The following is a 22,174-nucleotide window of genomic DNA, read 5'->3' as shown; positions in this document are numbered from 1 at the left end:
TCATCAAAATATTATTTTCAAATGAAAATAGATGTCTAAGGAAGAAAACAGAAGTGTGTACAAATCAATAAAAATAACTCATCTCTTCCCATCCCTCAACCACTCACTCAGCTTATGGCCCAATAGCTGAACTGAGCCCAGACTCCTGAAAAGTTTCTCTGTCCCTAGGATTCTCAGATTATTCTGCGTTCTTAGGCTGGCAAAGGGCCAGTTTGCAATTTGGAATTAAAAAAAATAATAACTTGTCAGTCGCGTCAAACTCTCTCCACGTGGAGATTGCTGAGAAGAGCGGAGGTGCCAGTGAAGCATCTCTGGGAGACCACGGCATCATCTGGAGGAGCACACTGTGCCCTCTCTTCCGTGGTGTTCTAAGACTCAAACGACGCCATTTTGCTGGACTCAAGTCGACCAGGTCTTTTACGGTCTTCAATGGACTTCTAGACATATTTTCTTACACTTTCTCATTTGAACAGTTTTTGAAAGCTGTGGTTTCAAAGTTGAACCTAAAGCAAACTGAGTGTTGTTTGCTCTAACTCGCTGCAAACCCCAAAGGAATTGTGCCAAGAGGGGCCGTCTTCCTGATGTCCCACCAGTTTCCAGACAGCAGAAGTTAGAAGACTTCCTAAGTGAATGCACTCACTTCTGAGTCTCCCGAGCTGCTCTGTCAGCACCCTGCCTGCTGTAGATGAAAATGGACTAAATTGCATCAACCACATGGTCTAAAGCCATCAAGGCTCAAATTTCCCAAACAGAGAACGATAAGTGCTATTATAAATAGCCTCTGTCTGCCCTGAGTCTAAGGCACTTGTGATCACAAATCAGTGTCTGTCCCCACAGCTGGTCAGCACTCTGCCCAGCTAGCCACACTCACTGGTCCTGCCTACAGTGTTCCCCACAGGCACTTACTATGCCCTTTGGCAGATGCCACAGAAATGCCGAGAGAGATCCAAAAGTTAGGAGACCAATATAAACTTTAAGTTAAGAAAAGAAAGCAAGTAAGCCAAGGGTGTTCGGTGAACTTTTCACGTGTGCATTCCCCACCCCCCCCCTACCCCCGGGAGAACAGTAAAACTATAGGCCCTAAGAGAAGATCATCAGAGAGGCAATACAAGAGTTATGAAAGCCAAAACCCTAAAATCTTCTAAATGGCACTTTGATGATTATGGTAGAATAGTGCGGAAGGACTGGTCAAAACACCGAAAGCGGCCTCTGCCTTGAAAAGCGTGATCTACAAAACAAAGGCTAGGGCAGATAATGGGTAGAGATTCTAAACCCTGTTCCCTTTGATCCTTTTATCACCGAAAAGTATATTCTTAATAACATGACACGCACCCGACAAAGCCTATAAAATTCCCACTTTTAAATGCACAGAAGACTGTAAAACACTTACTAAGTACAACACACAGGGCAATGGTGGGGTGGGAGAGGGAGATCCAGTAAGACCCAACTGAGCTACACATTACAAAGACGAAAAGCAAGGAATTTTGCCTTGCATGTATTTCAATTCAATTTCATTTCAAAAAAAGTAAATATTTTTATATTATACACATGGCTATTAAGTTATTTCAGAAAATCTTAACTCTAGGGACATCTTATATCTCTCTCTCTAACCTCAACCCAGCATAATTCCAGGCATTTGATAGGTTCTAAAAACTGGCTGCTGGATTGTGATACTTGTTTTAAGATATCAAAATATATACTCAGGCTTTTTAAGAAAACCTCAATTATGTGAAATGAAGTATCAGAATAAAGGAAAAAGGTGATACTTGCCCAATTGTAAAATATCTTTGAAAACAACAAAATGTAAATTTTAAAGTAGAATTTACTGAATAACATAAAACAATTTTTAAACCAAGTCAGTTAACTGTATTTTGCCATGTATAATGTACACCCACATTTTTGGCCCAAACTTTCAGGAAAAAAAAACCTTTTGTTTTAATTTTTTAATTCAATTGTTTATTTATATTTAGAAACAAAACCAATTATCATGTTCCTGGGTCTCATTTTCCATACAGATATCATTATGGCTTCCAGAGCTACACTTTTACCACATAAGCATAAGTAAAAAAATTAAAAACATTACTAGATACAGAATTAGTACTACAATGTATAATGTGCATCCTTATTCTACCCTCAAAAATTTGGGCAAAAAAGGAAGTTCTAGACAAGGTGGAGGCGTAGGTAGATACAATTTGCCTCCTTGCACAACCAAAAGGACAACAACAAATTTAAAAACAGAAAACAACCAGCACTGCCAGAAAATCGAACTGTATGGAAGTCAGACAACCAACGAGTTAAAGAAACATTCATCCAGACTGGTAGGAGGGGCAGAGATGGGCAGCCAGGCAGAGAGGATGCTCAGCAAGGCTGCCACCAGCAGACAGGGCGGTCCCACATTCTCATGCAGAAAAATTGGGAGGAACAACTGGGGAGCGGGACAGACTACACAACCCAGGTTTCCAGCATGGGGAAATAAAACCTCAAAACTTCTGGCTGAAAAAAAGTTTCAGCCTTCAGGGGTTGCGGCAGCAGGAGAAACTCCCAGTCCCACAGGAGAGTCCATTGGAGGGGCCCACAGGATCCTAGAATATACACAAACCCACCCACCCAAGAATCAGCACCAGAAGGGCCCAATTCACTTGTGGGTAGTGGGGGAAGTGACTGAAAGTGGGGCAAAAGCCAAGCAAGCGGCATTGTGCCCTCTCTGACCCCTCCCCCACATACAGCACCACAACACAGCAAAGCCAGTTGTCCCACCCTGGTGAATACCTAAGGCTCTGCCCCTTATAATATAACAGGTGTGCCAAGACAAGGAAATAGGACCCAAATGAAACAACAGATCAAACCGCAGAAAAAGAACTAAGCAATGATAATATAGCCAACCTATTAGATGTAGAGTTCAAAACACTGGTCATCACCATGCTCACAGAAATGGTTGAGTGCAGCAGCAAAATAAACAAAGTGAAAACTGCACAAAGTGAAATAGAGAAAAATAAACAAGGAACCAACAGTGAAGGGAATGAAACTGGGACTCAGACCAACAATTTGGAACAGAAGGAAGAAATAAACAACCAGAATAGAATGAAGAAACAAGAATTCAAAAAAAATGAGAGGCTTAGGAACCTCTGGGATGACTTTAAACATTCCAACATCCAAATTATAGGTATGCCAAAATGAGAAGAATAAGAGCAAGAAATTGAAAACTCATTTGACAAAATAATGAAGGAAAACTTCCTCAATCTGGTGAAGGAAATAGACATACAAGTCCAGGAAGTTCATAGGATCCCAAAGAAGTTAGAAGTTGGAGCCAAGGAAGGACACACCAAGGCACATCATAATTACATTACCCAAGATTAAAGATAAGGAGAGAATCTTAAAAGCAGTAAGAGAAAAGGAGAGAGTTACCTACAAAGGGGTTCCCATTAGACTATCAGCTGATTTTCCAAAAGAAAACTTGCAGGCAAATAGGGGCTGGAAAGAAGTATTCTAAGTCATGAAAGGCAAGGACCTACATCCAAGATTACTCTATCCAGCAAAGCTATCATTTAGAATGGAAGGGCAGATAAAGTGCTTCCCAGGTAAGGTCAAGTTAAAGGAGTTCATCATCACCAAGCCCTTATTAAATGAAATGTTAAAGGGACTTATATAAGAAAAAGAAGATGATCAAAAATATGAACAGTGAAATGAAAACAAACGTACAACTATCAACTACTGAATCTAAAAAACAAAAACAAACTAAGCAAATAACTAGAATAGGAATCACAGAAATGGAGAACACATGGAGAGGTATCAGCGGGTAGTCAGGGAGAATTGGGGAAAAGGTACAGGGAATAAGAAGCATAAATGGTAGGTACAAAATAGGTGGAGGTTAAGACTACCATAGGAAAAGGAGAAGCCAAAAAACATATATATAACCCATGGACATGAACTCAGGGGCGGAATGCTGGAAGAAGGATGGGTTCAGGGTGGAGGGGGATAAAGGGGAGAAAAAAAATGGGACAATTGAATAGCATAATCAATAAAATATACTAGAAACAAAAAAAAAACTTTGGCAAAAACAGTACACATTATACATGGCAAAATACTGCATATGAGAAACAATATATATATATCAATATAACATAATATAAATATAAGCAGTCAGTAAGATATTCTTTTTTTAGATTTTATTTATTTATTTTTAGAGAGAAGGGAAGGGAGGGAGAAAGAGAGGGAGAGAAACATCAATGTGTGGTTGCCTCTTGCACACACCCTACAGAGGACCTGGCCCGCAACCCAGGCATGTGCCCTGACTGGGAATCGAACCGGTGACCCTTTGGTTCATAGGCCAGCACTCAATCCACTGAGCCACACCAGCCATGGCCAGTAAGATATTCTTTACCTGGACAGACTTCTAGTTTCTGCTCTGAAGCCTAAAATATTCTGACTAGAATCTCAGAAAATAGACCTTCCAGAACAATTTCTATTATTTTTACAGCCAGGTTAAAAACACTTTCAGATTGCCTTAGATTCAAAGACTACAGAGTTCTAATGCTGTTCAAATGAAAAAGTATAAGGAAATAGGACTACAAGTCTGTTTTAGAAACATAAGCCACTAAAGGACATTGAAAACCAGTTGGTGCGGTTCTAGCATGTCCTACATGGGTCTGTCCAGAAAAAGTCCAGCCATTGTTAATATAACAAGAACGGTTTGCATGACATCGATATGACCTGGCAGCCAAGGAGAGTGTACTGGAATGCACGAGCATGAACAATGACAACTTCACTGTACTAGTCAGTGGGGGCTGTAGATGCCTTTGAGTGAGCATGTGTACTGTGTGGCTGTCGCATTCTAAATGACTGAGTGAGTAGAGCAGTGAGCCTGCATCAAATTTTGTGTTAAGCTTGAACATTCCTCCACGGAAACTATTCAGATGATTCAGAAGGCCACAGCTACGGGCAACTGGTGATTGGCAGCTTCCTCATGATAATGCTCCCACTCATGCATCACGTCTCATGCAGAGTTTTTTGGCAAAACATCAGATGACCCAGGTGACTCAGGCCCCTACAGCCCAGATTTGGCACCCTGCAACTTCTGGCTTTTCCCAAAACTAAAATCACCTTTGAAAGGGAAGAGATTTCAGACAGTGGAAGAGATTCAGGAAAGCACAATGGGGCAGCTGATGGCTATTGGGAGAACTGCGTGAGGTCCCTAGGTGCCTACTTTGAGGGAACTGAGGTGCCATTATCCTATATACAATGTTTCTTGTATCTTGTATTTTCTTCAATAAATGTCCCCATTTTTAATATTGCATGGCTGGACACCTTCTGGACAGACCATATGTATGTATATATTTGGTAGGTCGGGGGACAGTAAGTGGAAGACAGCAGCCCAAATGGAAGTGAGCCCCGAGGACAGCTGAAATGGCTCTTTCCCTTTTCCTTAGCAGCTTGTGCAGACTGCCACCTACAATCCCAGGGATCGAGCGCAGCAATGTGGGTGTGCACTGTATTCCTCCCCATTCGGATCTGCTCGGGAGAATGGGTGTGAGAGGCTGAGCAGCGTGGCCATGGGATAAAGTTGTGGAAAGACTTCTGAGGAAGACAGGAAATTTAACCTTTGTTGGTCTATTAACAGCTTGGGCAATGATGCATCACTGAGTCCTCTCTTATTTCAACAAGTGTCAAAGCGGAACTAAAAGCCTTAACTATTTTTTCTTAAGTACAACCAGGGAAACCAATAACAAATGAGCTGTCTCACATGCAATTGACTTGGTTTCAAAACTCTTTTGTGTTCTTCAGTAAATCTTACTTTAAAATTTAGCCATTTCTTAAAATGTACATCTTCATTAAAAAGAGTTATAACTGGGCAAGCTTCATCTTTTCCTTTCATTATTATACTTTGTTTCACATAATTGAGGTTTTTCTGACATTAATCTAATTTAAAAATAAATGAACAGCCTCACTGCAAGAGTGTAGTTTCCTTCTCCGCTCCCCTCCCTTACCGCCCCCGCCCCCCCCAGCCCCGGCCCTTTCTTTGAATCCTGAACTGATTTTCTCTTGGAGAACAGTAAAAACCTCCACAGAAAAACAGCAGGTACTGCTGATCTCTACTTTGTCTTCCTCCCTCCCCTTGAGTCAGAAAGTAGCTTCTGTAAGTTCCCATAGGCTAACTACCTAGAGACACCTTTCCTGACATGCAGCCTGGCCATATCACTTTAAGAGTTTAGCTTGCAGTAGTGCCCTGAGTATTGTAGGCATAGGAATCCTTCATTCACTTAATCAGTTGTCTTTTCCTGCAAATAGTTTCCAAGCAGGCCTTCAGGAAAACTAAAGGAATTTAAAGTGCCACAGTGGACCAGGGAGGGAAATCTCAAGATTATCTTTGGCAATGCTCCCAAACCCATTTCAGCTCCCCTCTTCGACTGACTGATTATGTTAACTTGTTCAAAACACTTAACCTCTTAGTGCCTCCTCGATCTCCTGCTCTCATATCTGACGGACCTCTAAGACAATTCTGACTCAGAAACGTGAAGTCTGACTTCCAAAAGTGTGGCTTTTACAGAAACAAGAAAATTTTCTCAGGCCCCAAACCCAGGAGTCATCCTGACTCCTTGCCCTCACCCACATGGCGATTGTCCTGAACTTCCTGCAGGGCCTTCCGCACAGAACCAGTGAGCACTTCCGTTCCCATCCTCCTCCACTTGAAGCCAGAGACCTGCCAACGGCCCCCGGGGCCCCGTGGTCCGGCACCTACCACCCTCTTACTTCTTCACCTACTACCCTCTCCTGCCTGCACTGCCCTCCAGCCACCCTGGTCTTCTTGCTGTGCCTCACACGTGACAGCCACGTACCCACTTCAGGACCTATCTCCGTGCTCTGCCATTTCTTCACTTCCTTCAGGTCTCTGTTCAAGCACCATCTCCTCAGAGAGGCCTCCTTCAGTCACTCCATATAAATATTTCCCACTCAATCCTGGTGCTCTGTACCCCTTCTTCTTCTATTTTTTTTTCATAACACTTATCACTACGACGTCACTTCTTCTTGATTGTCATTTCCCTCTTTCCCTATGAAATCCCTAGCTGGTGCACCATCCCAGGAAGAAAAAGTCCATTAGCGAACTGCAGGAAGCTAGCGAATGCCCTTCCATGGCTTTTCAGGTGGGACTCAAACTACCTTGCTACCTTCCAGGCAGAGACACTTCTTCCTTATTTTGCATAAATCATTCCACTTCCTCTTATGTCCAGAACTGAACAATATTTGTTTCTCTCATTTACCAGGCCCTTGATATTTTCTAAAAAAGAGCACTTACAATGAAACAACTCTGGAAGGCTTTTTGGTAATTAGTGAGCAAACACTGACGACAACAGAGTTATTGTATCAATGCTGTGTTCAAGTCTCTTCACAAATTGGGTTACACACGCCATTTGTGATGATTGGAGCTACTTGGTTTAAACTTTTCAGGCTGCGAGTGTGGCAATGAGTAAGGCAAGCCATAGGCGCCAAGTGGTAAATTATATTTTCATTACTAATTACAGACAGTTCTTCTCATATTCATGTATGTATAATCTTCTCACAGTGGAAATAACATCTAGCCATTTGAGCGTCTGCCCAATTTCCCTCCAATTTCCCTTCCAGTTCTCCCAAGGTCGCTGAGGTCCCTCCTGGGTACGGGGACCACTTGCTCTCTGATGCCCGCCCACTAGCAGTCACGAGGGAATCATTCTCAGGCTTTGTGAAAGTTCCCCTCTCTACATTTCTGTCCCAACCAACCTTTTATAAACTGGGCTTTCTTCAGTCCGTATTTCCCCAAATTGCCTAACAAACTGGGAAGGCAGGAAATGCTGGCTCTCTGAATTAATTCCTCCAGCCACCTCCCCCTACTCCCCTACACTCCTTCAAGTTTGAGGCTCTCTCTCAGTCTTCTCCTTTCCTTGAATAAAACGACTCAACTTAGGACACCAAACAGGAGATGCTGGCAGAGCCGCAGTGTGGTGGACAGCGTTGGTTACGACGTCAGGAGAAAGTAACAATAGGGTCCATGTCTGAGAAACGCTCCCCGAACTGCCTGATCATCCAAAAATGGGCAAGTCATATGATGTTGTGAATAACTGACTCCATACCTGGAGCCTCACACAGACATTTAGGAAGGAACAAGTTCAGCTCTATATCACAGATGACTCCCATAGGGAGTGGCCAAGGATCTTCTTTCACTTAGAAGGTTATGAAAATGTTACATTTTTTCATTAATTTAAATAATTTCTTCAGCAGCATTCCCCAGCCCCGCCATGCTGCTATCTCAGCCTCACCGACAGATGTCTACCAGCTGGTCCAGCTCTGGGCAGCTGCACTCATACAGGTCCCGGCAGCTCACGTGGCTCTGGTTCATGAGCTCCCCCAGCAGCTCCACTGTGTTGTCGGGTGCTTCTTCACAGATCTGCTTAAACTGGAGCACCCGCGCGGCCTCGCTGAACACGTGCTTGGCCCGCTGGTACGGTTTGAAGATGAGCACTTGGGAAGAACAGGGATGGGGAACAAGATTAAAAATAGTGACTGGACAGTCCAGTACAAAGAAAAATAATTAATGAGGACTTCCAATTGTCTTCATTATTAATACCTTAGACTTTCAACGGGTCTCTCTTTCACTGAAAGAATTCTTTATGGTCTAAATTTGTCTCTTTTTAGGTCCAGCTCTAACACTGTATGATTCTATGAGGAACCTCCTCTAAGCCTTCTCCCCACATTGTTATGTCTTGTAAAGTGGAGCTAACTGTGACTGTTACCTTCTGTTTGCAACCCCAGTTCTACTCCCTGCCTGTCCCCATCCCTACATCTGCCCCAGGGGGCTGACCTGAATGAAGTACAACATCAGGTTCCCTCGCCATCTAGACTGGAGAAAGGAAGCAGATCAGCAACAGCCACCTAGAGAAAGCTCTGTGCCTCCTCTGAGGGGCGGCCTTTGAAAGCAGCCTTTTTATATGACTCTCTCCTCCAGCCTCCGACTCCAGGTTCCTCTCCCCTACACTATTGCTGCTTTTTCAGAATCACTTTTACATTCCACTTACAAACCAATAGACTCTATTAAAAGTCCCAGGCCACATTTTTTCCCTCCACAGGACTGTCTTCCTAACTTTGGCGATGGATAAAAAGGCAGCAGAGGCTAGAGGAAGTAAATAGCCATTCTTAGGATCTGTGTAAAAGTTTAGCAATTGTAAGTGTGGGGCTAACTTTCCTATAAATTAAGAATTAAGTTTTCTTTCAAAAATTCTCAGTTGAGTCTATTAATATATATTAGATATATTAAACTTACAATTGACTGTTTGTATCAATGAAATGACAGAAATTCGTGTGAATTTTCCAATTCTCTTTCAAAGAGAATGTAAATTCTGTCACCAGGTCTAATTGTTTTTTTACAGTGTGTTTTCTCATCATCTTTCCCTTCTATTCCCACTGCCATTGCCCAAATTTACACTTTTTAAATAAGATTTTATTTATTTATTTTTAGAGAGAGGGGAAGGGAGGGAGAAAGAGAGGGAGAGAAACATCAGTGTGTGGTTGCTTCTCGCATGCCCCCTACTGGGGAGCTGACCACAATCCAGGCATGTTCCTTGACTGGGAATCAAACTGGCGACCCTTTGGTTCACAGGCCAACACTCAATCCACTGAGCTACACCAGCCAGGGCTAAATTTACACTTTTATTCCCTTTCCCACTTAAACTATTTTGCAGTGATTTCCCAATTGATATTCCTGTCAATCGCTTCTCCTTGCATCCTCCCTTGAGGTCAACACTGTCAGACTGAGCCCCTAACATACATCCTTACTCACGTCCCTGCCCCAAACCTTTACTGCTTCCCCAGCTGTACCATAGTCCAAATTCCTGCGCTCATCATGCTCAGTCCCAATAGGATGTCTTCCCTTCGGCCAAACTCACCTACACATAGTTACCCAAACACTCCTTGCTTCTGGGTACGCTCATTAGTCCACCCAAAAATAGTTTCTAGTCCTTTCTCTCCCTGTCAAAATTTTCCGTCTTTCTGAAGGTTCAGTTTAAATTTTATGTGCCCCATGAAACGATGATGGACCCAAATGGTATAATCAGTTGCAGGCATGGTACTCATTTGGGTGCTTATCATATACTTCCCACAGTAATTGTTTCTCCTATTTCTGCCAAGTTCACCAACTGCTGAAGACAGAAACTTGGTCTTCTGGGACCATGCATTCCACCACTACAAGCTTTCGCCCCACAGCACCTTCCACAGTCCCTTCCACAGCAGGACTCCAATGGGTGTCTACTGTTGATGATGACATGATTAGGACTTGATATTTAACCCCAGTTTAAAATCAAGACAGCTCCCTATAGCCATTGTTTTTTAAAAAGTGAGGGTCAGTAATCGACATCTTACTAGTGCTAAGGAAAGGGGACAGCAAGATGCCCTTTGGTATTGAATCTGCTACTGCTGACACCACGTATGGAGGAAAAATAACAAAAAAAGAGAACTTAACACCCTGGCTGGTGTGGCTCAGTGGACTGAGCACTGGCCTGAGAACCAAAAGGTTGCTGGTTCGATTCCCAGTCAGGGCACATGCCTGGGTTGCGGGCCAGGTCCCCGGTGGGGGGGGGGGGCACATGAGAGGCAACCGCACATGATATTTCTTTCCCTCCTTTTCTTCTGTATAAAAATAAATAAATAAAAATATTTTTAAAAAGAGTTGTTTAAAAAAATAAAGAGAACTTACAAGTTAAATGTAGTTGGGAATAAAAACACAACCACATGTTTTGTTCCTCAGTAGCCAGGTCATGTGAATCAGCCCACATGGCAGTGTGAATTCATCTCCATCAGTAATTTCAATGGAAATGGGAATATTTAAGATCTGGGTATCAAAATATCCCAAGGTGAAAAAGTCTTACCAATACCCAATACTGGCCTATAGCATTATCTCATGAAAAAGCACAGGTATATTTAGCAATAATTCCTCAAAATCCCTGAACATAGATAGAAAAAGAGAGGAGACACTGATTGGCATGTAAGTGCTTAAGACAGTGCCAATAATTTTATATATGTCAATATAATCCAGGTTGTAAGATACACATTTTAAAAGGAAGGAAAATAACTTTGGTGATTATAAGGTTCTTTTCTTTTCAAATGAAATTGAAACAGACTCGCAGACCCAGAGAGTGGACTAGGGGTTGCCAGAGGGGAGGGGATTGGGGGCCTGGGTGAAAGAGGTGAAGGGATGGAGAAGTACAGGCTGGTTACCAGTCACAAAATAGTCCCGGAGGGAAAATAGTCAACAGCATTGTGATAACCATGCGTGGTGCCAGCTGGGTACTGGAAATACCACAGGGAATCACTTTGTAAAGCACACGAGTGTCTAACCAGCATGCCGTACACCTGCAACCGATACAAAATAATATTAAAAGTTAAAACAAAGATTGTTCTTTTAAATCGAGGTTCTAAACACCGACTGTGTTCACTGCAGCAGTGTTTACGACGGCTGCCACGCGGAAGCAGCGCCAGTGTCCATCACTAGATGCACGGGTACGGAAAAAACAGGTGTGTGTGCACACGCACGCGTGCACCGGAACACTACTCAGCCACAAAAAAGAACGACATCTTGCCATTTGCAACAACACGGATAGACCTAGAGGGTATAATGCTAAGTGAAATAAGTCAGAGAAAGACAAGTACTGTATCATTTCACTCATATGTGGAATCTAAAAAACTAAGCAAATGAACTAACAAACAAACTCACAGACACAGAAAAACTAATAGTTGCCAGAGGGTTGGCCAGGGAGGCGGGGGGATGAGTCAAAAGGTGCCTGGCATTAAGAGGTACAAACTTATAAATAGGTCACGGGGTGTAAGGTACACCATAGGGAATTTAGTCAATAATATCACAGTAACTTTGTATGGTGACAGATAAATACTGGACTTCTCATGGTGATCACTTTGTAAAATATATAAATGTCAAATCTCACTAAGTTCTACACCTGGAACTAATATAATATTCTGAGTCAGCTGTAATTAAAAAAGGGCTCGACATCCCAGAACGAAGAAAACATACTAGCTTTGGATTCCACGTGTTTCACTTTTACTTTTGAGCTACTTCACCCCCCATAACCATAGGCCAAGTCACACGTCGGAGCGTGGGGGTGGGGGCGGGGGTAAGGGGAGAGTAACAGTTTGTTTTTATTGTAATGTCCCATTAATGAAGAAATGATCTTGTTTCCAGGTCCACTGCTACATACAACCTCAGCACAAAAGGTACAATAAAGCAACATCCCCTACAACCCTAAAGGAGTTGTAGCTATTTAGCTGACGAATCACTGTACCATGGTCTGACTTACAAAGATTTTATTTAAAACTCTGAATTGTGAAAATTTTCAAATATACAGGACGGTAGGGAAATTATTCTAGTAATCCCCAAGAGACTATTACGTAAACTGAACAATTACCATTTTGCCATGTTTGCTTCAATTGATATTTTGCTGAAGTGTTTTAAAATAAATCATAGATGTGACATTTCCTCTGTATATAGTTGAGTGTGCATGTCTATAAAATAAGGATATTTTGTTACATAGCCTCCTGTCATTATCACATCTAACAAAACTACAAATTATTCCTCAATATCATCTCATATTCAGTCCATATTTAAATTCCCAGTTGTCATTTAAATGTCAATTGATTTACACCACGATCCAAACAAAGTCTACACATTATATTCCCTCATGTCTAATAAGTCTCTTTTAATCAAGAGTTTTGATCCTCTAGATTTTTCATGGTCACATACTTATACTATAAGAACATTTTAGGGCCATATCCTGTAATAAAAATCAGCAAAGCCCATTAGGGAGAGTATGCTTTGCTCTGGTTTTCCTTTAGGATTACATAGCCCTTTAGGATTAAATATTTTCCCTTAAGATTAAATATTCTAAAGTAGAAAATGTCCAGATTTTTTTTTTACATTAAACCTTAGGAGTGGCATCTTGATATGTGACAAGAAGCATTCAGAACGCACCAAGCAGATTATCGGAACCTCACAAATCCTGCACCTTCGGTGGCTGTTGGCGATTGCAGGGGCTTCACAGCAAGACCTCTGAACCAGAATGCCTAATGAAGACCCTTGCTGGGCGTTCTAAAGGCGCGTGAGAGATCACCATGGCTCACACCCCTGAGCGGTAGTAGCTCAGACAACAAGGGAAAGGGCAGGAAGGGCATCTGTTTTCAATTGTGATATAAAAACCTCGCTAAGGGCTACAGCAGAGTTGGAGACCACCGTTTGGGAGGAAAGAAGTTCTGTGCTGGCTGCACATCACAAATGCTTTCTGGATCCAGGGTCTGGCTCGCGATGTGCTGGTAACTCATCAGGCCTCTCTCATGCAGATGCCAAAAGCCCAAGAAAATCTAAACCTGTCCATAACAGCCTCCCTCCCTGGCCCACTAACTTTAACACATACGCTCCATCTGTATATAAACATTCACAACCCTTGAGAGCAATTGTATTAAAAGATGAAGGAAGTTGTTTTTTACTATCTTCATTCACACATGATTTCTTCCAAGGTATATTTGAGGGAAGAATACACCACCAGGTGCCATTTTCCTAAAATACTACCAGTGTCCTATCCTACCCACGGGACATCTGAGGCTTCAAAGCAGGACATACCACATAGACTTTAGAACAATGAGTCTCCAGTGTGAATCTTAGGTAACTACTGATTCTAACCCTGAAATCGTGATACAGATTCTGAGATCTAAATGACAGTGGCCACACACATTTAAACTGTAAAAGCTGTTGAATAAATTCACTTGTGTAATGATGCTATTTGCTAGCTCTGAACTTCCCTCCCCTCTGACTTCCTCGCTGTGCCTCCGTACAGCCCTCAGGTTCCTGCCGTGGCCCATGACAGTCACTGTTTTGCGGTCCTGGAATGCTCTTCCCCCCACCCCAATCCCGACGTGGCTGGCCCCCTGCTTGTCAGTCAAGTTTCAGATATCGAGAGAACCAAGATGGCGGCGTAGGTGGACTCACTGCGCCTCCTCGCACAACCAGAACTGACAGAGAATCGAATGGCAAGGGGGTCCGACACCAAGGAAATAAAAAATAAACATACATCCAGACCGGTAGGAGGGGCGGAGACGGGCACCGGGGTGGAGAGGACTCACGTGGCTGTGGCAGGACCGAGACTGGCGGAGTGTGGGACCAACAGCACAGGTAGTCCGAGCACTAGCAGACCCTGCGGCCCCACATTGCACACAGATAAACCGAGAGGGCCGGACTCAGAGTGGCGGAGAGCGGGGCAGGCAGAGCAGTGGGTAGCACCCCAAGGCCCCACATTCGCGCACAGATAAACCGGAGGAACAGCGGGGAGTGAAGCAGATGGCGCAACCCAGGGCTCCAGCTCAGGGAAATAAAGCCTCAAACCTCTGATTGAAAGCGCCCCTGGGGGTTGGGGCGGCAGCAGGAGAGACTCCCAGCCTCACAGGAGAGGTCGTTGGAGAGACCCACAGGGGCCTAGAGTGTGCACAAGCCCACCCACTCGGGAACCAGCACCAGAGGGGCCCAGTTTGATTGCGGGTATCAGAGTGAAAGATTGAGATCCAGAGGAGAGTGAGGCGGGCGCCACTGCTCCCTCTCAGCCCCTCCCCCACGTACAGCGTCACAGCACAGTGACCAGGGTTACCCCGCCCAGGTGAACACCTAAGGCTCCGCCCCTTAAAGTAACAGACTCGCCAAGACAAAAAAAAGAAAAAAAAAAGGCCCAAATGACAGAACACTTCAAAGCTCCAGAAAAAATACAACTGAGGAAGAGATAGCCAACCTATCAGATGCACAGTTCAAAACACTGGTTACCAAGATGCTCACAGAATTGGTTGAATCTGTTAGAAAACTAGATGAAAAAATGAAGGCTATGCTAAGAGAGACAAAGGAAAATGTACAGGGAACCAATAGTGATGCGAAGGAAACTGGGACTCAAATCAACGGTGTGGGCCAGAAGGAAGAAAGAAACATCCAACCAGAAAAGAATGAAGAAACAAGAACTCGGAAAAATGAGGAGAGGCATAGGAACCTCCAGGACACCTTGAAACGTTCCAACATCTGAATTATAGGGGTGCCAGAAGGAGAAGAGGAAGAACAAAAAATTGAAAACTTATTTGAACAAATAATGAAGGAGAACTTTCCTAATCTGGCAAAGGAAATAGAGTTCCGGGAAGTCCAGGAAGCTCAGAGAGTCCCAAAGAAGCTGGAGCCAAGGAGGAACACACCAAGGCACATCATAATTACATTACCCAAGATTAAAACGCAAGGACCTACATCCAAGATTACTGTATCCAGCAAAGCTGTCATTTAGAATGGAAGGGAAGATAAAGTGCTTCTCAGATAAGGTCAAGTTAAAGAAGTTCATCATCACCAAGCCCTTATTATATGAAATGTTAAAGGGAGTTACCTAAGAAAAAGAAGATCAAAAATAGGAACAGTAAAAATGACAGCAAACTCACAGTTATTAACAACCACACCTAAAACAAAAACAAGAGCAAACTAGGCAAACAACTAGAACAGGAACAGAGCCATAGAGATGGAGATCACATGGAGGGTTGTCAATAGGGGAGTGGGAGGGGGAGAGGGGGGGAAAGGTACAGAGAATAAGTAGCATAGATGATAGGTGGAAAATAGACAGGGGGAGGGTAAGAATAGTATAGGAAATGTAGAAGCCAAAGAACTTATAAGTATGACCCATGGACATGAACTATAGGGGGAGGAATGTGGGCGGGAGGGGGTAGGCAGGATGGAGTGGAGTGGGGGTGGGGAATGGGACAACTGTAATAGCATAATCAATAAATATATTTTTTTAAAAAAAGTCTCAGATGTCACAGCTTCAAGGAGACCTTCCCCCAACTCCAGTCTCAAGTAACTCCCTCACATACACATTCTTCCCATCCTATTTTATTCTCCCAATACTTATCACTGTCCAATTTTCTTGTGTGTTCATTTGGTCCTTGGCTTGTGGTTCTCACCACTGGAAGGTAAGCTTTGGGAGATCAAGGACCTTGTCTAATTTCTTCACTATTGTATCTTTAGCACACAGGTGGGACTCAATAAATATCCACTGAATGAATGGTTTAGTTCCTTGATTTTGCAGCAAAGATGTGCCAAATCTTGTCTAAGTGAACAGCTCTGGGACAAATGCAATAGGGCAAATGAACAGACCTACTATTTTGGCAAGTTATGTTTGCTATCCCCTTCACCAAAAAAATTGGGGATGGTTTTCTAAAAGAAGTTTTGAAGATAGTAATCTCCAGTGTCTAAAATGTACCTAATATCCATTATCACAGATGACAGAATTGTTTATACCATATTTTGCTTCACAGATGTGGGAGAAAAGAGATTTATAAAATAAACAAAATGTGTTTCAAATAAAAGGGAAGGAACAAAAAATAGATAATCATAACCAGTTAAAATATTTTTTCTTTATAGACAATCTTTGTAATAAAAAGTGCCTACTCACTAGCTTATGATCAGAACCCCTCTCTAGTCAATGCCTCTAAACTAGGACACAAACAATTCATTGTTTTGTTGTGTCTTTGGTGGGAAAGAATGAGAAAGAGCCTGTGCCTGGCACCATTGTCCCCATAAAAGCTGAAAGCAGCAGATCAACAGTAGATGGAGGACATGTCACTGACTTGATTTTAAATTCTGCACTCAAGAGCCGGCAGCCTCCTGACTATTAACCTCACCTTTTACTGAGAGTGATGCCTAAAGCACACGTAAGATAGTCATCTAGGGCAGTCAGACATTAGCTCTTACTGAGCACCTGCCATGTGTCCCAGACCATGCTCAAAGAGACAGGAAGACACGTGAGTGGAAGCCCCTGCTTCAAGTGTCGTCAGGAACTTGCAACTCAGACAGATAAGACAAACTATGAGACCATTGGACAGTGATCAAATGCAACAGACACGCAGGTGCTGGAAATGCTGAAGGCGTGTTAAGAAGACAGGGTTTGGCGGGGGGAGAGCAAGCAGTAAGAAGTGTCAAGGGAGACGGGCCTCAGCCACAGAGCTTCCTTGCTGCAAAGGCAGGATGGGGGAAGGCCCGGGCTGGGAACCAGCATAGTGTGTTTATGGGCCTAAAGAGAGCAAACTGACCAGAACCTGGGGCAGCCTCTCAACAAGCTGACCTCACATCTGAGGTTTTAACATCCCCTGAAACACACCCTACACAAAGGTTGAACACTAACAACCTGTGGTCCATATCTAGCCACAGTGATGCTTTCTTGACCCACATACTGTTTGCTGCATGCTACATAAGAATTTGGATTTCTGCTTTCCCTTGAAAAACTGAAAGGCCTGGCAGGACTGAAGCACCGCACAGCAACAGTTAGGAGCTGAGAAGCAGCCGGCACACACACCGGGGAACACACTCATTTCCACAGTTCCCACCAGCCTGACGCTCAGCCGGCCTCTCTAGTTTACATGTTGCCTGGTCCCTGTCGGCCTCTGCGTGTGGAGTCTTGTTCCATACAACTCTGTAGAACAGGAGTTGCTGGCTAGAGAGACGAGAGTGGACAAACTGAGTAGGCTGTCACACCATAGTGAGCCCCTGTTACTGTCACTAACAAATGTCACCTCCCTTTGGTGCAAGGATAGCTCCATACTGAGCAAAGGTCTATCTTCCTGTAACCTCTTTAGTCTGTTCTGTTCCTCAGATGTATGTACACACAGGACAGCCCTGGAGTGATCTGAAGAGAGCTCACTGGTCTTGCATTTTTTACATAAAGATGAGGATCCACTATGTGCCAGTTTTAATACTGATGGGAAAACAGTGAAGAAGACAAGCTCTCTACTTTCAAGAAGTGATGGTCTAATGAAAGACAAGTGTTGTCGAGGATGTGGACAAACGGAAACCTTTGCACACTGTTTGTGGCAATGTCAATTGGTGCAGCCACTATGTGGAAAACAGTATGGAGGCTCCTATAAATAAATAGATAGATAGATAGATAGATAAATAGATAAATATATAAATAAATAAATCTTCCATACGGTCCAGCAATCTCACTTCCGAGTGCAGTATAACCAAAAGCACTGAAATCAGGATCTCAAAGAGATACTAGCTCCCCCATGTTCACTGTAGTGCTACTCACAATAGCCAAGATATGGAAGCAGCCCAAACGTCCACCACAGATGAATAAAGAAAGAAATTGCAGTACCAAGTGATGACACCCCTATCTCCACCTGAAAGAAAAGAAGCCGTCTCCTGCCTGTTACTCATGAGTCGAGCACTTCATTTAACTATTTTATCCGTTTTGGTAGCATTATGTGTAAAAGTATAGAATTCAAAAAGACATCTCAAATCCTAACCTGCAACTTACTAGTTCTTTGATCTTAAGCAGGCATTTTGAACTTTTAAAGCTTCAGTTTCTTCAATCAAGATTGAAAATTTTTTTTTAAGAAAATGCAGTATATACATACAATGAATGAAGTATTATCCAGTCTTAAAAATGACAGAAATTTTGCAATAGGTAACAATAGGGATGGACCTTGGGGACATGAAACTAAGTGAAATAAGCCAGACACAGAAAGACAAGTACTCATGATTCCGTTTGTATGAGACAGCTGAAATAGTCCAATTCATAAGCTCAAAGGCTGGAGTGTTGGTTACCAGGGGCGGGGGGAGGGGAAATAGGGAGTTATTAGTCAATAGGCGTGATGCGTTAGTCCAGTAAGATGAGTGAGCCCGAGAGACCTGCTGTGCAGCTCTGCGCCTGCAGTCAACGATACTGGGCCGGACACTTAAAAATGATGAGGGGGAGAGGTCTCAAACTCAGAGCTTTTACCACAATAAAAAATAAAACAAAAATTTAAAAACAATTGGAGTAATTATCTGCTGGACAGATTGTTAAGTAAGAACAATGAAGGGCAACAGACGCTAAGACAGCTCCTCACAACTAAACTGGAGGCACACAGACAAGTACCTCATGACGTCTCTCATAACTGGAACCTAATGAACAAAATAAACTAACAAGCAAAGTGGAACCAGAGGCACAGAAACAAGGAACAGACTGACAGCTGTAAGGGGTGAGTGGGGGGAGGTTGGGTGAAGGGATTAGACAAAGAACTTTATGTATCACCCATGAACATGAACAACGGAGTGGGTATTGACTATGGGAAGGGGGGAGGGGAATTGGGACAACTGTAATAGCATAAACAATAAAAAAAGAGAAAAAGAAAAGAAAATTCTCTCTGAAAAAGAAAAAACATAAAGTGGAGGCTCAAAGACAAGAAGGTGTCCTGATCTGGGTTAACCTGCAAACAGAGCCTCAGACAAAGACTTCAGCGCAGGCAGCAGAAGTCCAGGAAGCTGGAGCAAAAGAGGAAGGGCAGTGAGGCAGGAAAGGAGAAAGGGCAGTGAAGCATGCTTACTGAGCAACTTACCGCTGTGGACACCAGGCCCCATTGCTCAGGTGTCTCTGTGAAGAACCATATAGACGGTGCCCCAGAACTGGCCTGCCCCAGGAAGAACATTTATCCATGACATTCCCATTGTTTGAGTGTTGCCTCCAGAGGGGTTAACTTCTCCACAAAGATGTGCCTGGGCAGTGGCTTTGGAAAATGCCCCGAGAAAACAAAGAAGACATCACACCAGCTGCTAGCTTGATGCGGACTTCTGGCAATGCTGAATCAGGTGGGCAGAGGGGATGGGGTACCGGCTGATTCTTGAAAGATGAGTAGGTGCCCAACAAACCAATTCAAAGGTTGGGTAAGGTACAAAGAAGAGGATGAGAAACTTAAGGCAGAAGGCACATCATGAACAAAGACACGAAGATTAAAAACCAGGAGATGCTCTTACAAAATCCATAGTACCCGGATGTGACTGGAGCAAGAAATGAAGATGAAGAACAGAAGTAAAGGAAACATGGTGAGAGAGGAAACTGAAGTGGTGGGCAGACGCCAGGCCATGAGGCACTGAAGGAAGGTGTTCAAATTGTAGATAAGTGGTTCTTGGCCTTTTTAGGGTTATAAAAACCCTATAGGGTTTACTTGACTTTTGAAAGTCAAATAACAGAAAAATTTCACACAGACATCCCAAATCCTAAACTGCAACTTACTGGTTGTTTAATCTTAAGCAAATTTTTTAACTTTTAAAGCTTCAGTTTCTTCAACCAAAATTGAAAAAAATGGATTCCCTCCCCCATCTGAATGCACAAATGTCCAAAATTCTACAAAGAGTACAACATAATACACAGATTCCATAGAGCAATCTTTGAACCCAGGTTAAAAATTCCAGCTAGAAATAAGAAACATTACAGCAATTAATGTCAATCAAGATTCTTGTTTGTAAACAACACAGAAATCTACACGAGCTAAGTTAATCAAAAAGGAATTTATTATAAAGATATTAGAGAGCTCAGAATCTATTAGGATTACATGCTCCCATTCTCTATTAGAATGCAAAAAAACCAGGCAGCAAGGGGCCAGAAGCCAAGGGAAGCAGGCAGTGAAGAACACGGCCAAAGTCTGTCCGTGTTATAACCTAGAAACCTAGAAATGACCTAGAAAAACAAACCTAGAAATGACCCTGGACTCTACTGTCAACACACACTGTGCCTATTAGACTCAAAGCCCCAGATGTAGTATGTGCCAGGACACTAGGACAAGCATAGGAGCCTTGCCCAACCCCAGGTGACAAGTGACCTGTGAGAGGCAAACCCCGCCCCTCAGCTTCCACGGCAGAAAGCCAGACGCTCCCTCTCACCAATGTACACACAGCAAGTGATTTCCTTGGGAGACAGGCCTGGATGCCAGGTAGCTAACTGCAGGGCACCTGCCCCCAGCAGCAATGAAACACCGTGATGCCATTTAGCATTTAAGTCTTCTCTCTCTCCCCGTGCGTGACCGCATTTCAAGTCTCCTTCACTGATGACCCCTCTGAAAACACATCAGTCTGTGTATGCCCTTCTGAAAGGATGGTTCCCCAGTCTATCCTCAGAGTCAGTCTGAGGAGTGCAAGGCAGAGCTGGACCTTCATCTCCCTCATTCTCAATACAGTTTCTTCAAGCAGCTTCGTATCACCAAACTGCGTAAAGGTTGTGTGTGAGTGGAAGAATGCAGAGCATGGTTTTTGCTAACAAGCTTAAAACTAGTAAATATTTTGGGAGTCAGACTTAACTTGGATAAAGACTTCATCTCAGGATAATTAATTAAAAACAAAATAAATATGCCAGCCTGAGAGAATTGGAAATCTTTATCATGCAAGTGTATAATTAATCTCCTGAGACTCTCATACCCCAAAATACTTGCCCACTGTTTAGGTGAGGGGCTAAAAGCAGTCATGGTTTTTGCTGTCTTTGCCCAATCCTATAACTACACACCGCTGGCCAATTTCCCTCAAACTGAAAGCTCCACTGGGCTAAAGCAGCAGCTGGCTTCCAAGAACAGCAACCCAGAGGTAGAGGGGGAAGTCACTTCAGAGTCCACTCCGGAGCCCTCTGTGTCCCTACACAGCAAAGTCAGAATAAGCCCCTACTCTGAGACATGGAGTCTTCGGGTTATTTAAACAGTACAATGGAGAAACAGTATACAATGCTCACTGAAGTTGGACTATGACTTCAAATTTATTTTTCTAGTAATAATACTTTTCGTAAACGTGAAGTTTCTGAAATGGTCAAACCCACGAAAAATAAACTGTTTTCAGCCACATTCATATCCCATACCCATGTTACAAAGACTAAATTAAATTAGCATTTTACATTTAAGAGGGAAAAAAATCTTTAACTGCTTTTAAATGCAAAACCACTCATGAAAAATATATATGTGCACTTTCCCCACAAACCACACTAGTCCATGGAAAACTACATTCCAAGAGGCATTTGTGAGTATTTTCAAATCCACAGCCTAATGTCATCTTGTCCATGAAGAGCAACGGCCCCCCGTAGGGTTAGAGCTTCTCCTTCTCAGATTCTCAGGAGCAGCAAGAGCCAGCACCATCTATGTCCTAATAAATTCCACTCCCCTGACCTTGGAACCTTTGTCACTCTGCGGTAGTCACCCTCACCTGCATTTACACCCCGGCAATATACTGAGCTCCTCTTAACTTCAGGGCCATTTGAATGTCAAGATGGAGCCTATCACTTGCTTACTTTTCATTCTATACTCTGCCCTTTCTGGTTCAAATTCTTACCACCCCGTGTCTGAACAA

General features: G+C 43.2%; 1 protein-coding gene across 4 annotated transcripts in view; it reads right to left on the bottom strand.

Annotated features, from left to right (window-relative positions):
• GALK2 (galactokinase 2) overlaps positions 1-22,174 on the bottom strand; it is a 139,411-nt gene that overhangs the window by 4,719 nt on the left and 112,518 nt on the right. For all 4 annotated transcript variants that reach the window (XM_024568177.4, XM_045201441.2, XM_024568174.4 and 1 more), the window contains exon 9: positions 8,289-8,490. In XM_024568177.4, coding sequence (XP_024423945.3) covers positions 8,289-8,490 — 202 coding nt within the window. The remainder of the gene's footprint in view (positions 1-8,288; positions 8,491-22,174) is intronic.

The sequence above is a fragment of the Desmodus rotundus genome, chromosome 7 (assembly GCF_022682495.2).
Source record: "Desmodus rotundus isolate HL8 chromosome 7, HLdesRot8A.1, whole genome shotgun sequence".
Classification (NCBI taxonomy): domain Eukaryota; kingdom Metazoa; phylum Chordata; class Mammalia; order Chiroptera; family Phyllostomidae; genus Desmodus; species Desmodus rotundus.
The sequence above is the reverse complement of the archived record's forward strand: the minus strand, read 5'-3'. Positions and strand labels throughout refer to the sequence as shown.